The 16,418-nt window shown below is 39.8% G+C and overlaps 1 protein-coding gene across 1 annotated transcript in view; it reads left to right on the forward strand.

The window, feature by feature from the left end:
• Positions 1-16,120, forward strand: part of DCSTAMP (dendrocyte expressed seven transmembrane protein) — a 37,260-nt gene extending 21,140 nt beyond the window's left edge. Inside the window, exons 2-4 of the mRNA XM_027850034.1 lie at positions 2,902-3,967; positions 9,434-9,742; positions 15,700-16,120. Coding sequence (XP_027705835.1) covers positions 2,924-3,967; positions 9,434-9,742; positions 15,700-15,774 — 1,428 coding nt within the window. The 5' untranslated portion in view covers positions 2,902-2,923 and the 3' untranslated portion in view covers positions 15,775-16,120. The remainder of the gene's footprint in view (positions 1-2,901; positions 3,968-9,433; positions 9,743-15,699) is intronic.
• Positions 16,121-16,418: the final 298 nt, after the last annotated feature.

The raw sequence follows: 16,418 nt of genomic DNA on the forward strand, positions 1-16,418 counted from the left end.
TTTTTCCTTCCAAATTCAGTGCCTAGCATAGTGCCTTGCACAGTCCATGAGCTTAATAGCTAATGAAATGAAACTTCTATTCAGTGTAACACAGCTGGAATATCTGGTCCTATGCAGATATTCTTAGGTAAGCTTCTACACAATTGCTCCTAAAACTTTTTCGTATTTCTTACTGCTTTCCTCATTATTCTCATTCAGCCTGAGCATATTGAGAAAAAAATTAGGATCTCACCCTGAAGGTTAACAGTTTATTCCCTCCAGCTGCTGACTAGATTCTTCTCCCTGCCCCACCCCATCCCCACACTCTGGCCGAAGAAGTCAGAATCTTTGTGTAAAATCCAGCTCCACCAGATTTGATGTGAAATGAGATTTATTTAAGAGCATTTAAAAATTGATCAAAACCCTCATTAAAATACTGGTACATATGGTACATTTCTCATTAGATATTTTCAGTGTCAATCTAGAGAGAATAATCTCACAATTTATTTTGTTCTGCTCCAAATTAGCCCCAAGGCTATTTAAATGCACCACAAAACCAAATCTGCCTGACTGACAGAATGGCAGCAGCCCAGAGCACATTCATAATGCATATTCCAGCTCCAGGAAAAGACAGTAGAGACTCAATGACAGAAAGGTTCATGTTTTCCTTGTAGCATTCTCAGGAGGTCACTGCAGCAGTCTGGGGGAGGGGAAGGTAAAAGGAGGAGACAAGTTAGTTAGGTGGAACAGCTAAAATGGCCATGATCCAAATCCCACATTTGTGCTTAGATACTCTTTATATGATTTTCCATATGAATGGATAGACTACCCAACTGGAACACTATCAAAGACAAAATCATGCTCAATATGGAAAATTCATCTTTGCAACCCACCTTGGGTTTGTCACAGCTCTTATAGTTTAGAATCATAGCTAGGGAGTGCGGGGGCTAGAACACTCAACTTGGAGTCAGAAAGACCTGAGTTCAAATCCTGTCTTAGACATGGAATTTGCTATGTAATTCTGAACAAGTCATTTAACTGTGCTCCTCCTCAGTTTCCTCACCTGGGAAATGGGAATTATATTAGCACCTACCTTACCAGATTGTTGTGAGGATCAAAAGAGATAAAATATGTAAAGTACTTTGCAAACCTTGAAACACTATCTAAATGATAGCTATTATTTTTGTTATCATCATTATCAACATCATCATTAATTATGCATTTGGGAAGGATTCAGAGACCATCCCCTCCAACATCCTTACCCATTACAGGAGTATTGGCTAAAACATCATGGACAAGTATCAATTGCCTCCCTATATCTTCTAAGACAAAAATATAAAATCCTCAAGCTGAAATTTAAAGTCGTCTATGATTTGGTTCCCATTTTTCCTGTTTTATTTCACATTATCTTCCTCACACTCTCTAATCTAGTTCAATTGTCCTGCTATATACTCTCATATATGACATTGTACCTTCCCATTCTTATTTTTATTACTATCTTTTGTTTTTATCTTCATTTCTGGATACTTCACTCCCTCTCCCTTATTTGCCAGGCTATCTCTTGCAACAAAAATTAAAAAGGAAAAAAAATGAACAATCCCAACAAACACAATAATATGTATATGTAATAGCCCACATCCATGATCTTCCACATCAGCAAGGATGGTATATTTTACCAATACCTCTCCAGGATTAAGTTTTACTATTATAATTATTCAACATTCTTGTTTCATTTTTTTCTTCTGTTTGCATTGTAGTCATTGTTTTTTCCTGGAGTCAGGTACAATGGATAGAGCTCTGGGCCTGGACTCAGAAAGTCCTGAGTTCAATTTCTGATACTTCCTAGCTGTGTAACCATGGGCAAGTCACATAGTTTGTGTGCCTCAGTTTTCTCAGTTGTAAAAAGGAGAAAATAATATCACCTACCTCCCAGGATTGTTGTGAGGATCAAATGAGATAGTATTTGTAAAGCGCTTAGCATAGTGCCTGGCACATACTTCACTCTCATCAGTACATTTAAGTCTTCCCATATTTCTCTGTAGTTTTCACATTTGTTGTTTCTTATTTCATGTAATATTAAATTACATTTACATACCAGAATTTCTTTAGTCATTGCCCAATTGATCACTCTATGCCTTTTAGAGGTGGTTTCCTATTCCTAGAATGCACACCCTCCTTACCGCCTGCTCTTGGAATCCCTAGTTTTCTTCAAAGCACAGCTCAGGCCTAGCATCTGTGTTTAACCTCTCAATTACAAACATTGTCTCCTTCTTGAAGTTATTTTCTATGTACTTAGTATTTATGTACATGTAATCTCTACTTCCTCCCACTTAACAGAATGTAAATTCCTTGGGGAAGGCCACTGTTTTGTTTTGTTTTGTTTTGTTTTTATTTTGTTTCCCTAATGCCTAGAATAGTGCCTTGAACATTTTTTGGTACAAATTTGTGATTTCATTGGTGTAAGAAACTCCCTATGAGGAAACTTCCTCTATCAAAGCAAATTATTCTTTAGCTTATTATTATAAAGCATTACCTATAGAACTGAGACATTAAATGACTTATTTAACTCTGACTCTTCATGTGGCTAGTATATTCGTCAGAGATGGGACTTGAACCCAGATTTTTCTGACTCCTAGGCCAGTCTTGTCTCTTCCATGCAATAATACCTCCTTATCTTGTACATAGTCTGTGATTAAATAAATATTTGCTAAATTGATTCTAACTGAATAAAATTGAACTGGCAGCAATAACCATGATGGATAAACATTGGAAATAGTCATGAAGAGGCTGGAGGATTGCTTGGTTGGGGATGTCAGGGATGTTAAGATCATTCTGGATGTTGGGGATGTTAAGTATAAAAACGCTACAGCCGCAGCCTACAATCAAAAGCAACTGATGACCTTTGTTCCCTCTTACTTCCAGCTGGCACATCAGTGACAACACCATGATGAGCAGCATGAATGTCAGGGCCTCAGTTATTGAAGTCTTCTTATGTCTTTGGGGATTTTATTTGTCTCCAAGGAGCACTGGATGGAAGGGTTTGTTGCAGCATTTTGGAGTGTGCTGTGTGGTTGGTTTCATCTCAACTGTGCTGTTATATCTTGGCTTGTATTGGTTCCTGTCATCCTCGGCAATCTTCTTCATTCCTTTCTGGATTATTATGTCAATCCTACTGTGTTGGTCCAAGCATATACGCTGCTTTGCTATTCTCTTCTTTCTCTCCTGTGGACTACGTGAAGGCAGAAATGCTCTGATTGCTGCTGGAACAGGGATCGTGACATTTGGCCATGTGAAAAATATCTTCCATAATCTGAAAGGCCTGCTGGAAGGGATAACCTGCAACCTCAGTATCAAATGCTTTGCTATCCATTTCCCTCTCTTAAACAAATACATTGAAGCAATTCAATGGCTTTATAGTCTTGTCACAGATATCAATCTGTTTGAAGAGATTGTCTCTTGGAATCACACTTTGGCCATGTCTATTCTAAGTCCCAGCAAAGCCTTTGAGATTAAGCTAAATGACACCAAACGAGAAATCCTAAGTGTGATAGATCATGTAACCACTGTCACAGAGGTGGCGTCTTCTCTGGGCCAAGGGCTATTGACTATCACTGGGTTTGCTCTAGTCCTACTCAGCACAGGACTCTTCATGAAACGCTTCTTGGGCTCTCATAACTGTAGATTTGAAAACATCTACATCACCAGGCATTTCATTCAGTTTGATGAAAGTGAGAGGCATCACAAAAGGCCCTGTGTCCTTCCACTTAGTAAGCGGGAAAGAGAAAAATACATTATTATTCCTTCCATCTGCTTGGCTCCTAAGGAGAAGAGAAGCCTTGGACTGTTTTTCCTCCCCATACTGACTAATCTCTATGTCTGGGCCATGTTTGCAGCCATGGATTATGGACTGTATCAGCTCATTTCTTCAGTAAACAAACATCTCCAAAACTTGCCAGGAATGGAGGTTCACTTGAAACTGTACAATGAGGTAAGTGAGGATCATAGGATCATAAATTTAGAACTGAAAGGGGGGGCAGCTAGGTGGTGCAGTGGATAGAGCTCTAGCCTTGGAGTCAGGAAGACCTGAGTTCAAATGTGGCCTCAGACACTTGACACGTACTAGCTATGTGACCCTGGACAAGTCAACCCCAATTGCCTCAGCAAAAAAAAAAAAAAAAGAAGAAAGAAAGAAGAAAAGAACTGGAAGGGGTCTCAGAGGCCATCTAGTACAACCATTTTGTTTTACGGATGAGGAAACTGAAGGGAAGGGAAATAAGTGGCTTGCCCAGATAGTAAGAGAGGCCACATTTGAATCCAGATCCTCAGAGCCTAGACCTAATGTGCTTTCCACTAAGTTACATTCTTACTACTTTGGACCCAGAGATATAGAGAAATGATAGGGAATGAGAATACAAGGACTCTTAGGTTTTGAGCTAGCTTTGTGTGACTTTAGACCAGTCACAGCTCCTTTAAATTAGTTTCCTTTAAAAAAAAACACACACCATTTTTATTAAAACAAACAAACAAATAAACAAGTTCTCAAGTTAAGTCCTTCCAGGGTTTCAGATGATAATTGTACCTATCATTGTAAGAAGGAATTCTAATGAATAGATTCTTATTAATGGTAGTAACACATCTCTATAGGATATAATAATAATTATAGCTTAGCATTCATATAGTGTTTTAAGGTTTGCTAAATGCTTTAAAAATGTTATCTCATTTTATCTTTACACAACGTTGAGAAGTAGATGCTATTATTATCCCCATTTTGTAGATGAAGAAACTGAGGCTGAGGAAGGTTAAGGGTACATGCCTAGAATGTACTACTTTACCTCTGCCTTACTTTTCTTCCCTTACGACATGACTTGAGAATCATCTTCTGCATGAAGACTTGCCTGATACTTGAACCACTAGAGTTCTCCTTCCTAAACAACCTTGCATTTAGCTACTCTGTATATATTTGAGTTTATTCATTTTGTATTTATGCTGCATATATATTTCATAGGTCCTTGTTATCTTCCCCATCCAAATAGTGAGTAGAGATTGTTTCATTCTTTGTACTTATATCTCCAGTGTAGGTAGTAGTAGCTTAATAAACACTTGTTGACTGATTGATCAATGTTCATTTTACAGATAAGGAAACTCAGGCTAGAGTTTAAGTGACCTGTCTATGATCACACAGTTAGCAGTTTACAGTTTGTAAGTAAAGTGGTCAGGAATAATAAACAATAACTATTTGGGTAAGTCAGTTAACCTCTCTGTGCCTCAGTTTCCTCATTTCTAAAATGAAGTGATTGAACAAAGTGACCTCTGAAGCCCCTTGCAACTCTAGATTTATAATCCTGTGATCTAAAAGGAGGAAGCTTAGATGAAATAATGAGAAGTTTGTGCCAAGGCCCTTCCAAATCAAATCTGTGATTCTGCGATCAATTTGGAAGTAGATTATCTTTCACTTTTCAAACAGGAGATGGAATTTTCCTTTTGGATAGCATTTGACTTCTGAGTTGTATTTAGAGGCAGTATAGTATGTTGGAGGAAACACGGGATTTGGAGTTAGAGAAGCTGGGTTCAAATCCCATGGTAGAAAATGTTCTATTGTTACTATTACTATTATGCTACTTCTCAATTGCCTTTGCTTTGAACTCAATGTACCTTCTGGTTGTTTTAGTAAAAGTACATATAAAGGTGAGAATTCATGAGCTATGGTTTGCAGAACCACACAGTACCTTAAACCTAGGAGTAAAATTTTGGGACCCCACATGGGAAAGGGAAATTCCACATGGTTTCTTTGGAGAGAGGATCCATTAAAACCATGCGAATGGAAAGGAGAAAGAAGAAAAAGAAAGAATAGTGAGAAGAGTGGGAAAGAATGAAAGAAAGAAAGAAAGAGAGAAAGAGAGAGAGAGAAAGAAAGAAAGAAAGAAAGAAAGAAAGAAAGAAAGAAAGAAAGAAAGAAAGAAAGAAAGAAAGAAAAAGAAAAAGAAAGAAAGGAAGGAAAGAAGGAAGGAAGGAAGGAAGGGAAGAGGGAACAAAATTAAAAGAGGAAAGGGAGATAGAAGTAGAATAGGTAAGAGAGGAGTCTTATTTTTTGCCAGACCAAATACACCTATTTTAAATTCTTTTGAATTTTTATTTTGTTAGTTGCAAGTTGAAACAGGGGCTCTGTCATTCCTAGAGATTACTCTAAGAACCTGGAGCCCTGGGGTGCCTTATAATTAACTAATTCCTTGGGCCTGGGAAAGGGGGTGGGGTGGTGTTCAGTGTAATCAGCTTGAAAAGCTAAGTAAATGAGAGAACAAGCAAAATGTACCTGCTGAGCAGTAAGGAATGAATCTGCGAGGAGGGACTGTTTGGATTTAAGCAAGAAAAATCTAATGCTCTTTAAAATGCTTGCTATACAGCAGATTAATATAGATACTAGCCTACATAATAGAATTGAAAATGAGAGATAAAGTACCATTTCTATTATTCTCTCCTACATTTTTCAGCCTATGACCAGATTCATTTATTGTTTGCTAAATTAGTGAAATTCAGGAATGTTTATGAATCCAGTGATATTTTCCATTGGTGGTTAATGTTTTCCTTACCCCCAAAGTACATACAAACTAACACTCACTCTCTCTCCCCCCCCCCCCCCCCCCCCACACACACACACACACACACACACACACACACACACTCCCTGATGGATACAGAAAGAAAATAGAAAAGGTGGGAGCTCAAAGTCTAAAAGGTTTCAAGACTTCAATGCAAGGAGGAGTGAGAAGGCAAGGCATTATAAAGCAGGTCAGAGGATAAACAAGATAGGACAGGGAATGATAGGGAGTGACAACGAGGGGGCAGAGAATGGAAATAATTGGGAAATGGGACATTTCCCAATGGGGTAGCAAGACAGAGCTTGTTAAAATTATTTTTATTTTGCCATTGGATTCTCCATAGGTGCCAAATGTCTGAATCTATTATTTGAGTGGTTTGTTCACATGGTCTATGTGAGCAGGTCCCTTAGATTTTTCAAGCATGTTGGTTGGCTAAAAACAATTAATAGGATCATAGGCTGAAAGTTCGGAAAAAAAACCTCAGAGGTCATCTAGTTCAACCCCCCTCATTTTACAGACGAGAAAATGAAGGCCCCAATAGGGAAAGTGACTTGCCCAAGGACACCACGCTAAGGACACCATCCACACTATGCTTCTGAAAGATGAAATGTCCCAGGTCTGTAGGATGGATTGAAGTGGAGACAGATCTGAGTCAGTGAGACAAGCTAGAAGCCTGCCCCATTGGCCCAAGAGTGAAAAACGATGGTCTAAACTAGGATAGTGACTGAGGAAGATTTGACGAATCATTCTGCCTTCTTGAAAGAGTTAAATACAAAACTGTTTAATCACTGCATTTATAACGTAACTTCCCAACCCTCAGATCCCTGCTTAGATGCCTTGATGAAATGCCTACTGCACTACCACGAAATTGGCCACATGCTGGTTTGTTATTGCAGGATTTCTCATCAGCCATTAAGTAGGAGTGTTTTGGCAATTTCAATAGTAGGAAAGAATCAGCACATTTGCTCAGGAGAACTAAATTTACCTATTCAGTTGCAGAGGTTCATTTTTAATTTGTTAGCTAGGGATAGGCCCCTAAAATTGTTTCCTTTGCTTTCTTCCCTAGACAACAAGCTAGTAATCCTCTCTACCACATTTCTATGGTCCTGCAGTGTCTCCATTATGTCTAAACATGGGGAAGGAGAATAAATTGATCCCTGGGTATGATCGGGATAGCACTCTAGGTCTATGGTCACAAGAGTGTTGAGGTGCTGGGATAGTAATCCAGGATCTCACTAAATATCACACTACCCTGAGATTAATTCTCAAGCCCCAAGGTACCTCATTTAAACTAGAATATGTTATTCGTGGGTAGGATCTGGTCCATTAGTTCCTGTTTTCCAAATGAGAAAACTAATCCACAGGGAGATTAAATGACTTTCCTAGGTCAGGAGAGAAAGCTGAATCAACAAACCTGGCTATCCTTATTGGCTTCATTACATGACTATCAATGTCAATTCCTTAATTCTGGGTCAATCTTAAGCAGTTCACATTGACCTTGGGATGGTACCTATTTCATCCATTTTTTTTTTTGCTTCAATCAGGAAGGCGAATATTCCTAGCCCAGAATACACCCCAGAAACAAAACATTATTCTATTTTTAAAGACCTCCAAAAAAAATGTGGAAGAAAAGTAGTTTCTGTTGTGGAGCACCTTTTAATGTCTAGCAATAAACATGGTCTGTGGTCACAGAATGTTGTTTCAAAAGAGTTTTTAGTCTCTTATCATTTATATCAGACTAGAATGCTCCTGTCAGGATGGAAAGGCTGGTTCCAAAAGGATGGCTTACATAGAATATAACCCCATCTTTTATTGGAATTAGACTCACATGAGAAAAATCTCTTCTTCTTGGATCAAGTTTTTAACTAAGCATGAGAAATATGTAAAAGCTAAGAAAGGCAGAACTGTATGAAATTGCAGCATTGAAAAAGAAGAGATGGGGGCAGGTAGGTGGCACAACGGATAGAGCACCAGCCCTGAAGTCAGGAAGACCTGAGTTCAAATCCGGCCTCAAACCAAACACTTGACACTTACTACCTGTATGACCCTGGGCAAGTCACTTAACCCCAATTGCCTAAAAAGAAAAAGAAGAGATATGGATAGCAAAACTAGGTTTGATTAATAAAACCCCATTTATTGTTATATTTATATAGTGCTTTGAAATTTTAAAAGTACTGTAAACATAAATATGATATAACATATATGTTATATCTTTTTATTCTCACAATACTGTAAGGTAGGCACTGTAGGTATTATTAAATCCATTTTACAGATGAGGAAGCAGAGCCTCAGAAGGATTAAATGGCTTGCCTGTAGTTAATATTAATTAACAAAAAGTGGGATTCAAATTGAGGCCTAACCTAACTCTAAATTCAGCACTCTCCACTAAAACCCTGTTTTGACTTTTTGGCCCTTCATAACACGGCTTATTTCTTCTTTTCCAGTCTTATTTCCCTCCACATACTTTACGATCTAGTGACACTGGACTCTTTCTGTTCCCCCCTACACACTTCATCTCCCAACTCTACACATTTTCACTAGTTGTTCTCCATGCCTAGAATCACCCCCTCCCCCACACTTTCTGGTCCTACCTTCTAAAGTCCTACCTTCTGCAAAACATTTTCCCAAGTCTCCTCAATGCCAGTGCTTCCCCTCTGATATTATCTTCAAATTATCCTGTATATGTCTTTTGGTTCATAATTATTTACAAGTTGGCTCCCCTGTTAGACTTCGAGCTCCTTGAGAACAGGGACTGTTTTTGCCTTTCTTTGTAAACCTAGAATTTAGTACAGGGTCTGACATACAGTAGGTGTTTAATAAAGGCTAATAGATTTAACTTGACTTTGCTTGTGTTTTAGGTGAAGGGAAATCATGACATCATAAGTGACTCTTACTTTAATATATCCCTGTTTGAGCCCAACTGCATCCCCAAACCTGAACTCTTTATGTCTAAAACATGGATCCCACTAAGTGTCATCATCCTGGTGTTGGTTGTGCTGGGTCTGCTGTCCTCCATCCTGATGCAATTTAAAATCCTAGTGTCTGGGTCATTCTACCCTGACATAGAGAGGGACCGGATACAATATCTGCATGCCAAGATCCTCAGGAGAAGATCCAAGCAGCCACTGAGGAAAGGAAAAAAGAAACTGAGGCAGTTTGTCACAGAGGTAAGGGGAAGGGCACTGGGCAAAAGAAATCCAACAATACCTCTAATTTAATCTAAGAATCAGATTATGGCATTTACCAGTGTGTAGTGTCAAAAATGACAGTAACAGATTTTTTTTTTAGCACTTTGACATTTATATAGCACTTTGAAGTCTGACAGTAAATGTTAAAAGAGGGATTCAAAGTCAGATCTTCTTAATTCTAAGAGCAACATATTTCTAGACCTTGTACCACAATGAATCCTATCAAAGCAGTGCCCTAGGCCCACATTAAAACTGTACATGCAAAGGAAGTGAGGTTTATGGTTCCATGCCAGGAAGACCTGCATTCAAGTCCTGACTCTGACACATACTGACTGTGATCCTGGACAAGTCAAGTTGTTGTTGTTTGTCCTTCGTTCTTGAAGAAGGTCATGACATCAGGGAAGAGAAGCCTTGACTTGCAAATCTATTGGATTTGAGTGAGGGAGGGCTGTGCAAGATCACCAGCCTCACTTTCTCCTCCAGAGCCATCTGGCAAGACATAGATCAGGAGGACTAGAGATGGCCCTGTAACCTCTGAGTACTCTAGGAAATTGGTAGAGAGAGCTTTATCACCTGGAAGTTCCCTATACCAATGAATTAATGGGTCTAGTCCCTATTCCACAGCAGACAAATCTTTGGGGGCATCATGAATTTGTGCATTAGAAGCACAGTTATTAGGATTTTGTTTTCTTTTGTTTTATTCAACTCAGAAAACAGTTGAGACCTACAAAATGTCTCATTAAAATTTGTTTCGAACCTGATTGTTGCCATACTAAAGGGAGGTTTCCTGATTTTTTTTTTGAAGGGCCCACTCAATCGTGCCCTCTTTGCTCTCCTCCTTTAGTGTATGTTAACTAAGGAATTAATTAATCAGTGAGCGTGTATTAAGTATTTACTATGTGCCAGGTACTGTACTAGGTGTTGGGGATGCAAAGACAAAAATCCCTCAGGGAGCTTACATTCAGTGGGGGGAAACAACTTGTGCATGAATAGCACCCTGGCTGCCTGCCCCCAAGAATACCCTGAGCTTACATGGATCCCAGGCTAACCCTGGAATCTGTCTCCAAGAGGGGAGGGAGGGAGGAGTGTCAGAATATCTTTGGCTCATTATCCCCAGCCTGAATTAAAGCTCATGGGAAATCTGACTCAAGCTTTGGTAGAGCTTCTATCTTGTTATTGTTGTTGAGTCATTTCAGTTGTGTCTGACTCTCTGTGACTCTATTTCAGTTTTCTTGGCAAAGATTTGGAGTGGTTTGCCATTTCCTTCTCTAACTCATTTTACAGATGAAGAACTGAGGCAAACAGGGTTAAGTAACTTGTCCGGCATCCCACAGCTAGTAAGTGTGAGGCCAGATTTGAACTCGGGAAGATGAGTCTTCCTGACTCCAGGGCCAATATTTCTATCAAACGGGCCACCTAGCTCCCCAAATGTGGGTTACAAGTTTCTTACCTCCCATATAGGTACTCATTGTACACTATGGATGTAAGATAGAGGTGTCTTTATTTACTTACCATGCAAAATGTTGTTATTCATCCTTTGTTCTCAAAGAGGACCAATGACATCAGGAGGGTGGTGTCTTGGTTTGCAAGTGAATTGGATTTAGGTGAGGCAGGGCTGTGCAAAGTCATCAGCCTCACTTTGTCCTCTAGAGTCATCTGAGTCCAGTGGCAAGATATAAGGTTCGGAAGACTGGAGATGGCCCTAGATGCTGTGGCAGACCTTGGCCTTTTTAAGCTAGGGTCTTTTCCAGGTCTCAGTTTGAGGCAACACCCATTCAGTGATTTAAGACTAGATAAGAATTGAGGCAAAAGATGACCTAGTTTGCCTGCTCAAAAGAATCAATCTGGGAAGGGAAGGTCCTCAGGGTTTCTTACTTCTGAGCCATCAAAACCCAAGCAATGAGCAAAGGAGGCTTGGGCTGGGACCTGTTATTGGCCAACCAGTGAGATCTAGAGTGATTTGGGTTTAAAGGCATGGTCAAGTAACTCTATTTGAATCCCAATAGACTTTATCAAAGCCTGGTGCTCCAGAGCTCTATTTCAAAAAATCATAAATGAAACTACATGAAACAAAAGAGTTGTCACAGTTTTTTTTTTTTTAAAGATAGAATAAATAAGTAGGGAAGAAAATAAAAAACATCTAGCCCTCAAAACCCTGAGATACCTTGTGAGGTTTAAGCAATCAAAATTTATATTCCTTTGGACAAAGTACCCACCTGTAAGGGTATGATTCCCCATGTGGCAGAGGGAGAAAGAAGGAAGGAAGGAAGGAATAGCAGCATTGCCGAACTGGAACTTTAGTTGGGTTCCTAGTGGGGCAGCTGAGTCATCTGAATCCAGTGGCAAGACATAGGTCAGGACAACTCATGCAAAATGAATAAGATGCTAAGGACTTCCAAGAGTCTATGTACAAGTATAGAAGTATAAAGCATTCAAGTAATCTACTAGATTCTTACTTCAGATGGCAAAAAACACTCTGTGGGACTGCTGAATAAATGTTTCCCATCCACCTTTCACATGTACTGTCCAAATTCACAGTAATATCAAGGAGGATTGAAAAGCCTATATTTCATGATTTTCATCATGTGGCTGTAGTCCTTCAGTTCCAGGGAAGTCCTCTGAAGGCCAATGACTGACTCTAGACATTAGAAACTTTAATGCATTGGGGACTCTAGAATATGGGGTCTCTAGAACTCAGAATTATCCACAATGTAACCCCCCAAATTGTAAACATCTATTCCTAGGACTGATAGTCTTTGACCTTCACTCAGAAAAGGAAACAGAAAGGCAGAAGGCAACCAGGGGGTGGAGGTCCATGAACTAACCATCATGTGCTTCTTCTGTAAGCTGAAACCCTGGGTGTAGAAGGGAAGAGAGATTTAGAAATCTTCCTTGCTATACTGCTGCCTGGAAGTCAAAGGGAGAAAAAAATTCCCCCATATAAAGGAATTATTTTTAAAATTATTTTTGAATATACAAATATCTATTTTCTTTCCTTTCCATGCCACCCCCCCTCAAAAAAAAGCCAAATGAAACTCATAACAAATATGCAAAGTCAAACAAAACAAATTCCTGCATCGTCTATGTCCAAAAATTGTGTGTCTTATTCTTTACACTGAGTCAATCACCTCTGTATCAGAAGGTAGTCAGGATATCAGGCAGTCAACAACTATTTATTAAGTGCTTTCTTTGTGCTAGATAATGTATGAAGCCCTGGGGATAAAAATACAAGCAAAAAAGTAACCACAAGGAGCTTACATTCTAATGAGGGAGTACAAACACAAAAGGAAGCTGAAAAGAGGGGTGACGGAGGAGATTAAGATTTTACTAGGCTTGGGCATGACAGAGAATTCTGGAGGATTTCAGGTTGGTGAGAAATGAAGAGATTTGTGGCCTGGGTGCCGTACTTAAATGGAGGTTCTAAGAAGAGCCATGGAATCAGAGAAAAAAGCCACAAGGGTAGAGGGTAGACATGTGAATTCCAGGGCTGAAGTGATCTTTCAGGATGAAGAGGTTACTGGGGGGCATGGTGGACAAGTTCAGAGGAGTGTAATACCCAGAAGGGAACAAGATGTAAGAAGACTAGAAATGTAGGAAGGAACCAGGAAAGCCTCAGATTCATCATCTGTCAAATGAGGTTGGATTTGATCATTTTTAAGGTCCTTTACAGCTATGATATTCTGATCCCATTCCATCTGTCTCCTCATACAAATTGCCCTCTCTGTCATTCCCACTCTTTCATTTAATTTCAATCTCTCCCTCTCTTCTGGCTCATTTCCTACAGCCTACAAACAGGGCCATGTTTCCCCTATTCTGAAAAAATCCCCACTTGATCCTTCCACTCCCATTATCATCTTCTATTTCTTCTACCCATTGTAGCTAAACTCAGAAAGACAGTGTACAATAGGTGCCTTCACTTTCTCTCCTCTCCCTCTTTTCTTAACCTCTTACAATCTAGCTTCTGACCTTATAAATCCACCAAAACTGCTCTCTCCAAAGTTACTAATGATTTCTTATTTGCCAGATCCAATGACCTTTTCTCTATCCTCATTCTCCTTTACTTCTCTGTGGCCCTTGATACTGTTGATCATTCTGTCATCTTTGATACTCTCTTGTCTAAGTTTGGGAAATCACTATTTCCTGGGTTTATTTTTTTTCCTATCTATCTTATCTAGCCTCTGTCTTATTTGCTGGCTCTTCCTTCAAATCATGCCCTCTAATGATAGGTATCCCTCAGTGTTCTGTCCAGGGACCTTTTCTCTTCTCTATTCAGTAGTACTTTTTCACTTTGATGATCTCATCAACTCCTAGGGATTTAATTACCATCTCTATGCTAATGATTCTCTTATCTACCTTTCCTGCCTCTTTCTCTCTTGGACCTCCAATCTCACATTTTCAACTGCCTCAGACCAAATGTCCAATAGACTCAATATCTCAATATCAATAGGCTCAATAAACTCAATATCTCCAAAGCAGAACTCATCATCATCCCCCTTTCCCCCACATTCTCCCACTCTTACCTTCCCTATTACTGTAGAAGGTAACACCACCCTCCTAGTCCTTCAGGCTCAAAACCTAGTAGTCATCCTGGATTCCCCACTATCTCTTACCCCCCCATATCCAAGGCCTACCAATTTCACTTTTGCAACATCTCTCAAATACACCTCCTTCTCTCTCTTACAATGCCACCATTCTTTCAACACCTCATTCCTGGATTATTGCAAAAGACTGCTGGTGGGTCTTCCTGGCCCATATCTCTCACCATTCCAATCCACCCTCCATTCAGCCACAAAAGACTTTCCTAAAGCACAAGTTTATCATGTCACACACACACACACACACACACACACTCACACACACACACACACACACACACACACACACACACACTCCACCCCTCTTACCTCCACTACCCCCAACCACACTTGTAGTGACTTCCTCTTGGTTTCAGGATCAAATACAAAATTATCCATTTGGCATTCAAAACCCTTCATAACCTAGCCCTCTCCTACCTTTCCAGTCTTACACCTTACCCCCTGGACATGTACTTTCAGTATAGTGACACTGGCCTCTTGGCTGTTCCAGGAACAAGAGACTCCATCTCTATTGGCTCTGGGCATTTTCTCTGACTGTACCCCTTGGCTGGAATGCTCTCCCTACTCCATTCTGACTACTGACCTCCCTGGCTTCCTTTAAATTCCCACCTTCTACAGGAAGCCTTCCCCAACCCCTCTTAATTCCAGTGCCTTCCCTCTGTTAATCATTTCCTATTTATCCTGTAGGTAACTGGTTTGTACACATTTGTTTGCATGTTGTCTCCTCCATTAGATTGTAAGTTTCTTGAGGACAAGGATTGTTTTTTGCCTCTTTTTATATCTCTAGCACTTAGCACAGTGCTTGGCACACATCATGGACTTAGTAAATGTTTCTTGATTGATCCTGTGAGAATGGAAACTGTGGTACTTTCACAGGAGAAGCTGTACCCTGATAGGATATACCAGAGTACATCTTCAGAGCTTTAGTTAATAAATCATTAGAAGGCAATTCCAGTCCACAAAACCCAATCAGTGAGGTGTTGATGCATGAGTCCACCTCCAGGATGGGCATTTGCTTTAGGAATATCCTTTCCATTCCCTTTACCCTTCCCCCCCAAATGTAAGTTCATTGCGGGTAGAGGCTATTTAAACAAACAACCAAACAAATAAATCTTTGTGTTCTTAGCACCTCCCACAATGCCTTATACTAAGTTGACAATTTAATAAATGTTCAGAGAATTAAATTGAATTGTCCTCTACTGCCCCTTTCCCTCCCAAGAAGGAAAGTAAGAGCCTTCAAAGACTCCTTATAGGTTCATGGACTGTGCAATAAGTAGCTAACACAAATACCTGATATTTGGGGCTAATTCGATTCCAATTTGCCTTTCCTGTCTTTTTCAGCTACATTTCTGGTTTCCCATCCTGAAAATGTTTGGGGAGAGCAAAGCATCCTCTGAAAATGAAAACAATCCTTGAAAAATTCCAAGCAGCTCTTCAGCTAAATTTATCTCAGCAGCTCCCCTCAGATTTATGGATGGTTGGCACATGTCATGGTTCATTCTCAACTGTATGGAAATGTGACATTTGCTTTCATTTTATAGGCTTAGAATTTTCAGGGCCAGCACTCCAGAACTCTAGGGGCTGCTTATTTCCTCCAGGGTACATATTATGTGCAACTAGCCTGGGCTGCCACTGGTTTGGCAGAAGGGAGAGGGTCAAGCAGAGGAGGAGTCTGATTGTAACTTTGTAATGAGGAGCATGGTGATGTGGAGAAAAGGAAATAAGCATTTATATAGCACCTACTATGTGTCAGGCACTGTGCTAAGCCTTTTACAAATATGATCTTATTTGATCCTATTACAACAGCCTGAAAGGTTGTTACCCTCATTTTATAGTTGAGGAAACTGAGGCAGGTTAAGTGATTTATCTAGGGTCACACAGTTAAGTATCTGAGGATGGATTTGAAAGCATCCTGCCTACAGGCTAAATGCTCTATCCACTGTGCCACCTAGCTACTTGGTAGATTCCAAGCTGGACTTGGAATCAGGAGAAAATTGGGTCTAAATCCTGCCTTTGACATCTATCAGACAGGCTATCAGAAAGTTACTTTGCCTCAGTTT

Source organism: Vombatus ursinus, unplaced genomic scaffold (genome assembly GCF_900497805.2).
Source record: "Vombatus ursinus unplaced genomic scaffold, bare-nosed wombat genome assembly UNPS02008961.1, whole genome shotgun sequence".
Classification (NCBI taxonomy): domain Eukaryota; kingdom Metazoa; phylum Chordata; class Mammalia; order Diprotodontia; family Vombatidae; genus Vombatus; species Vombatus ursinus.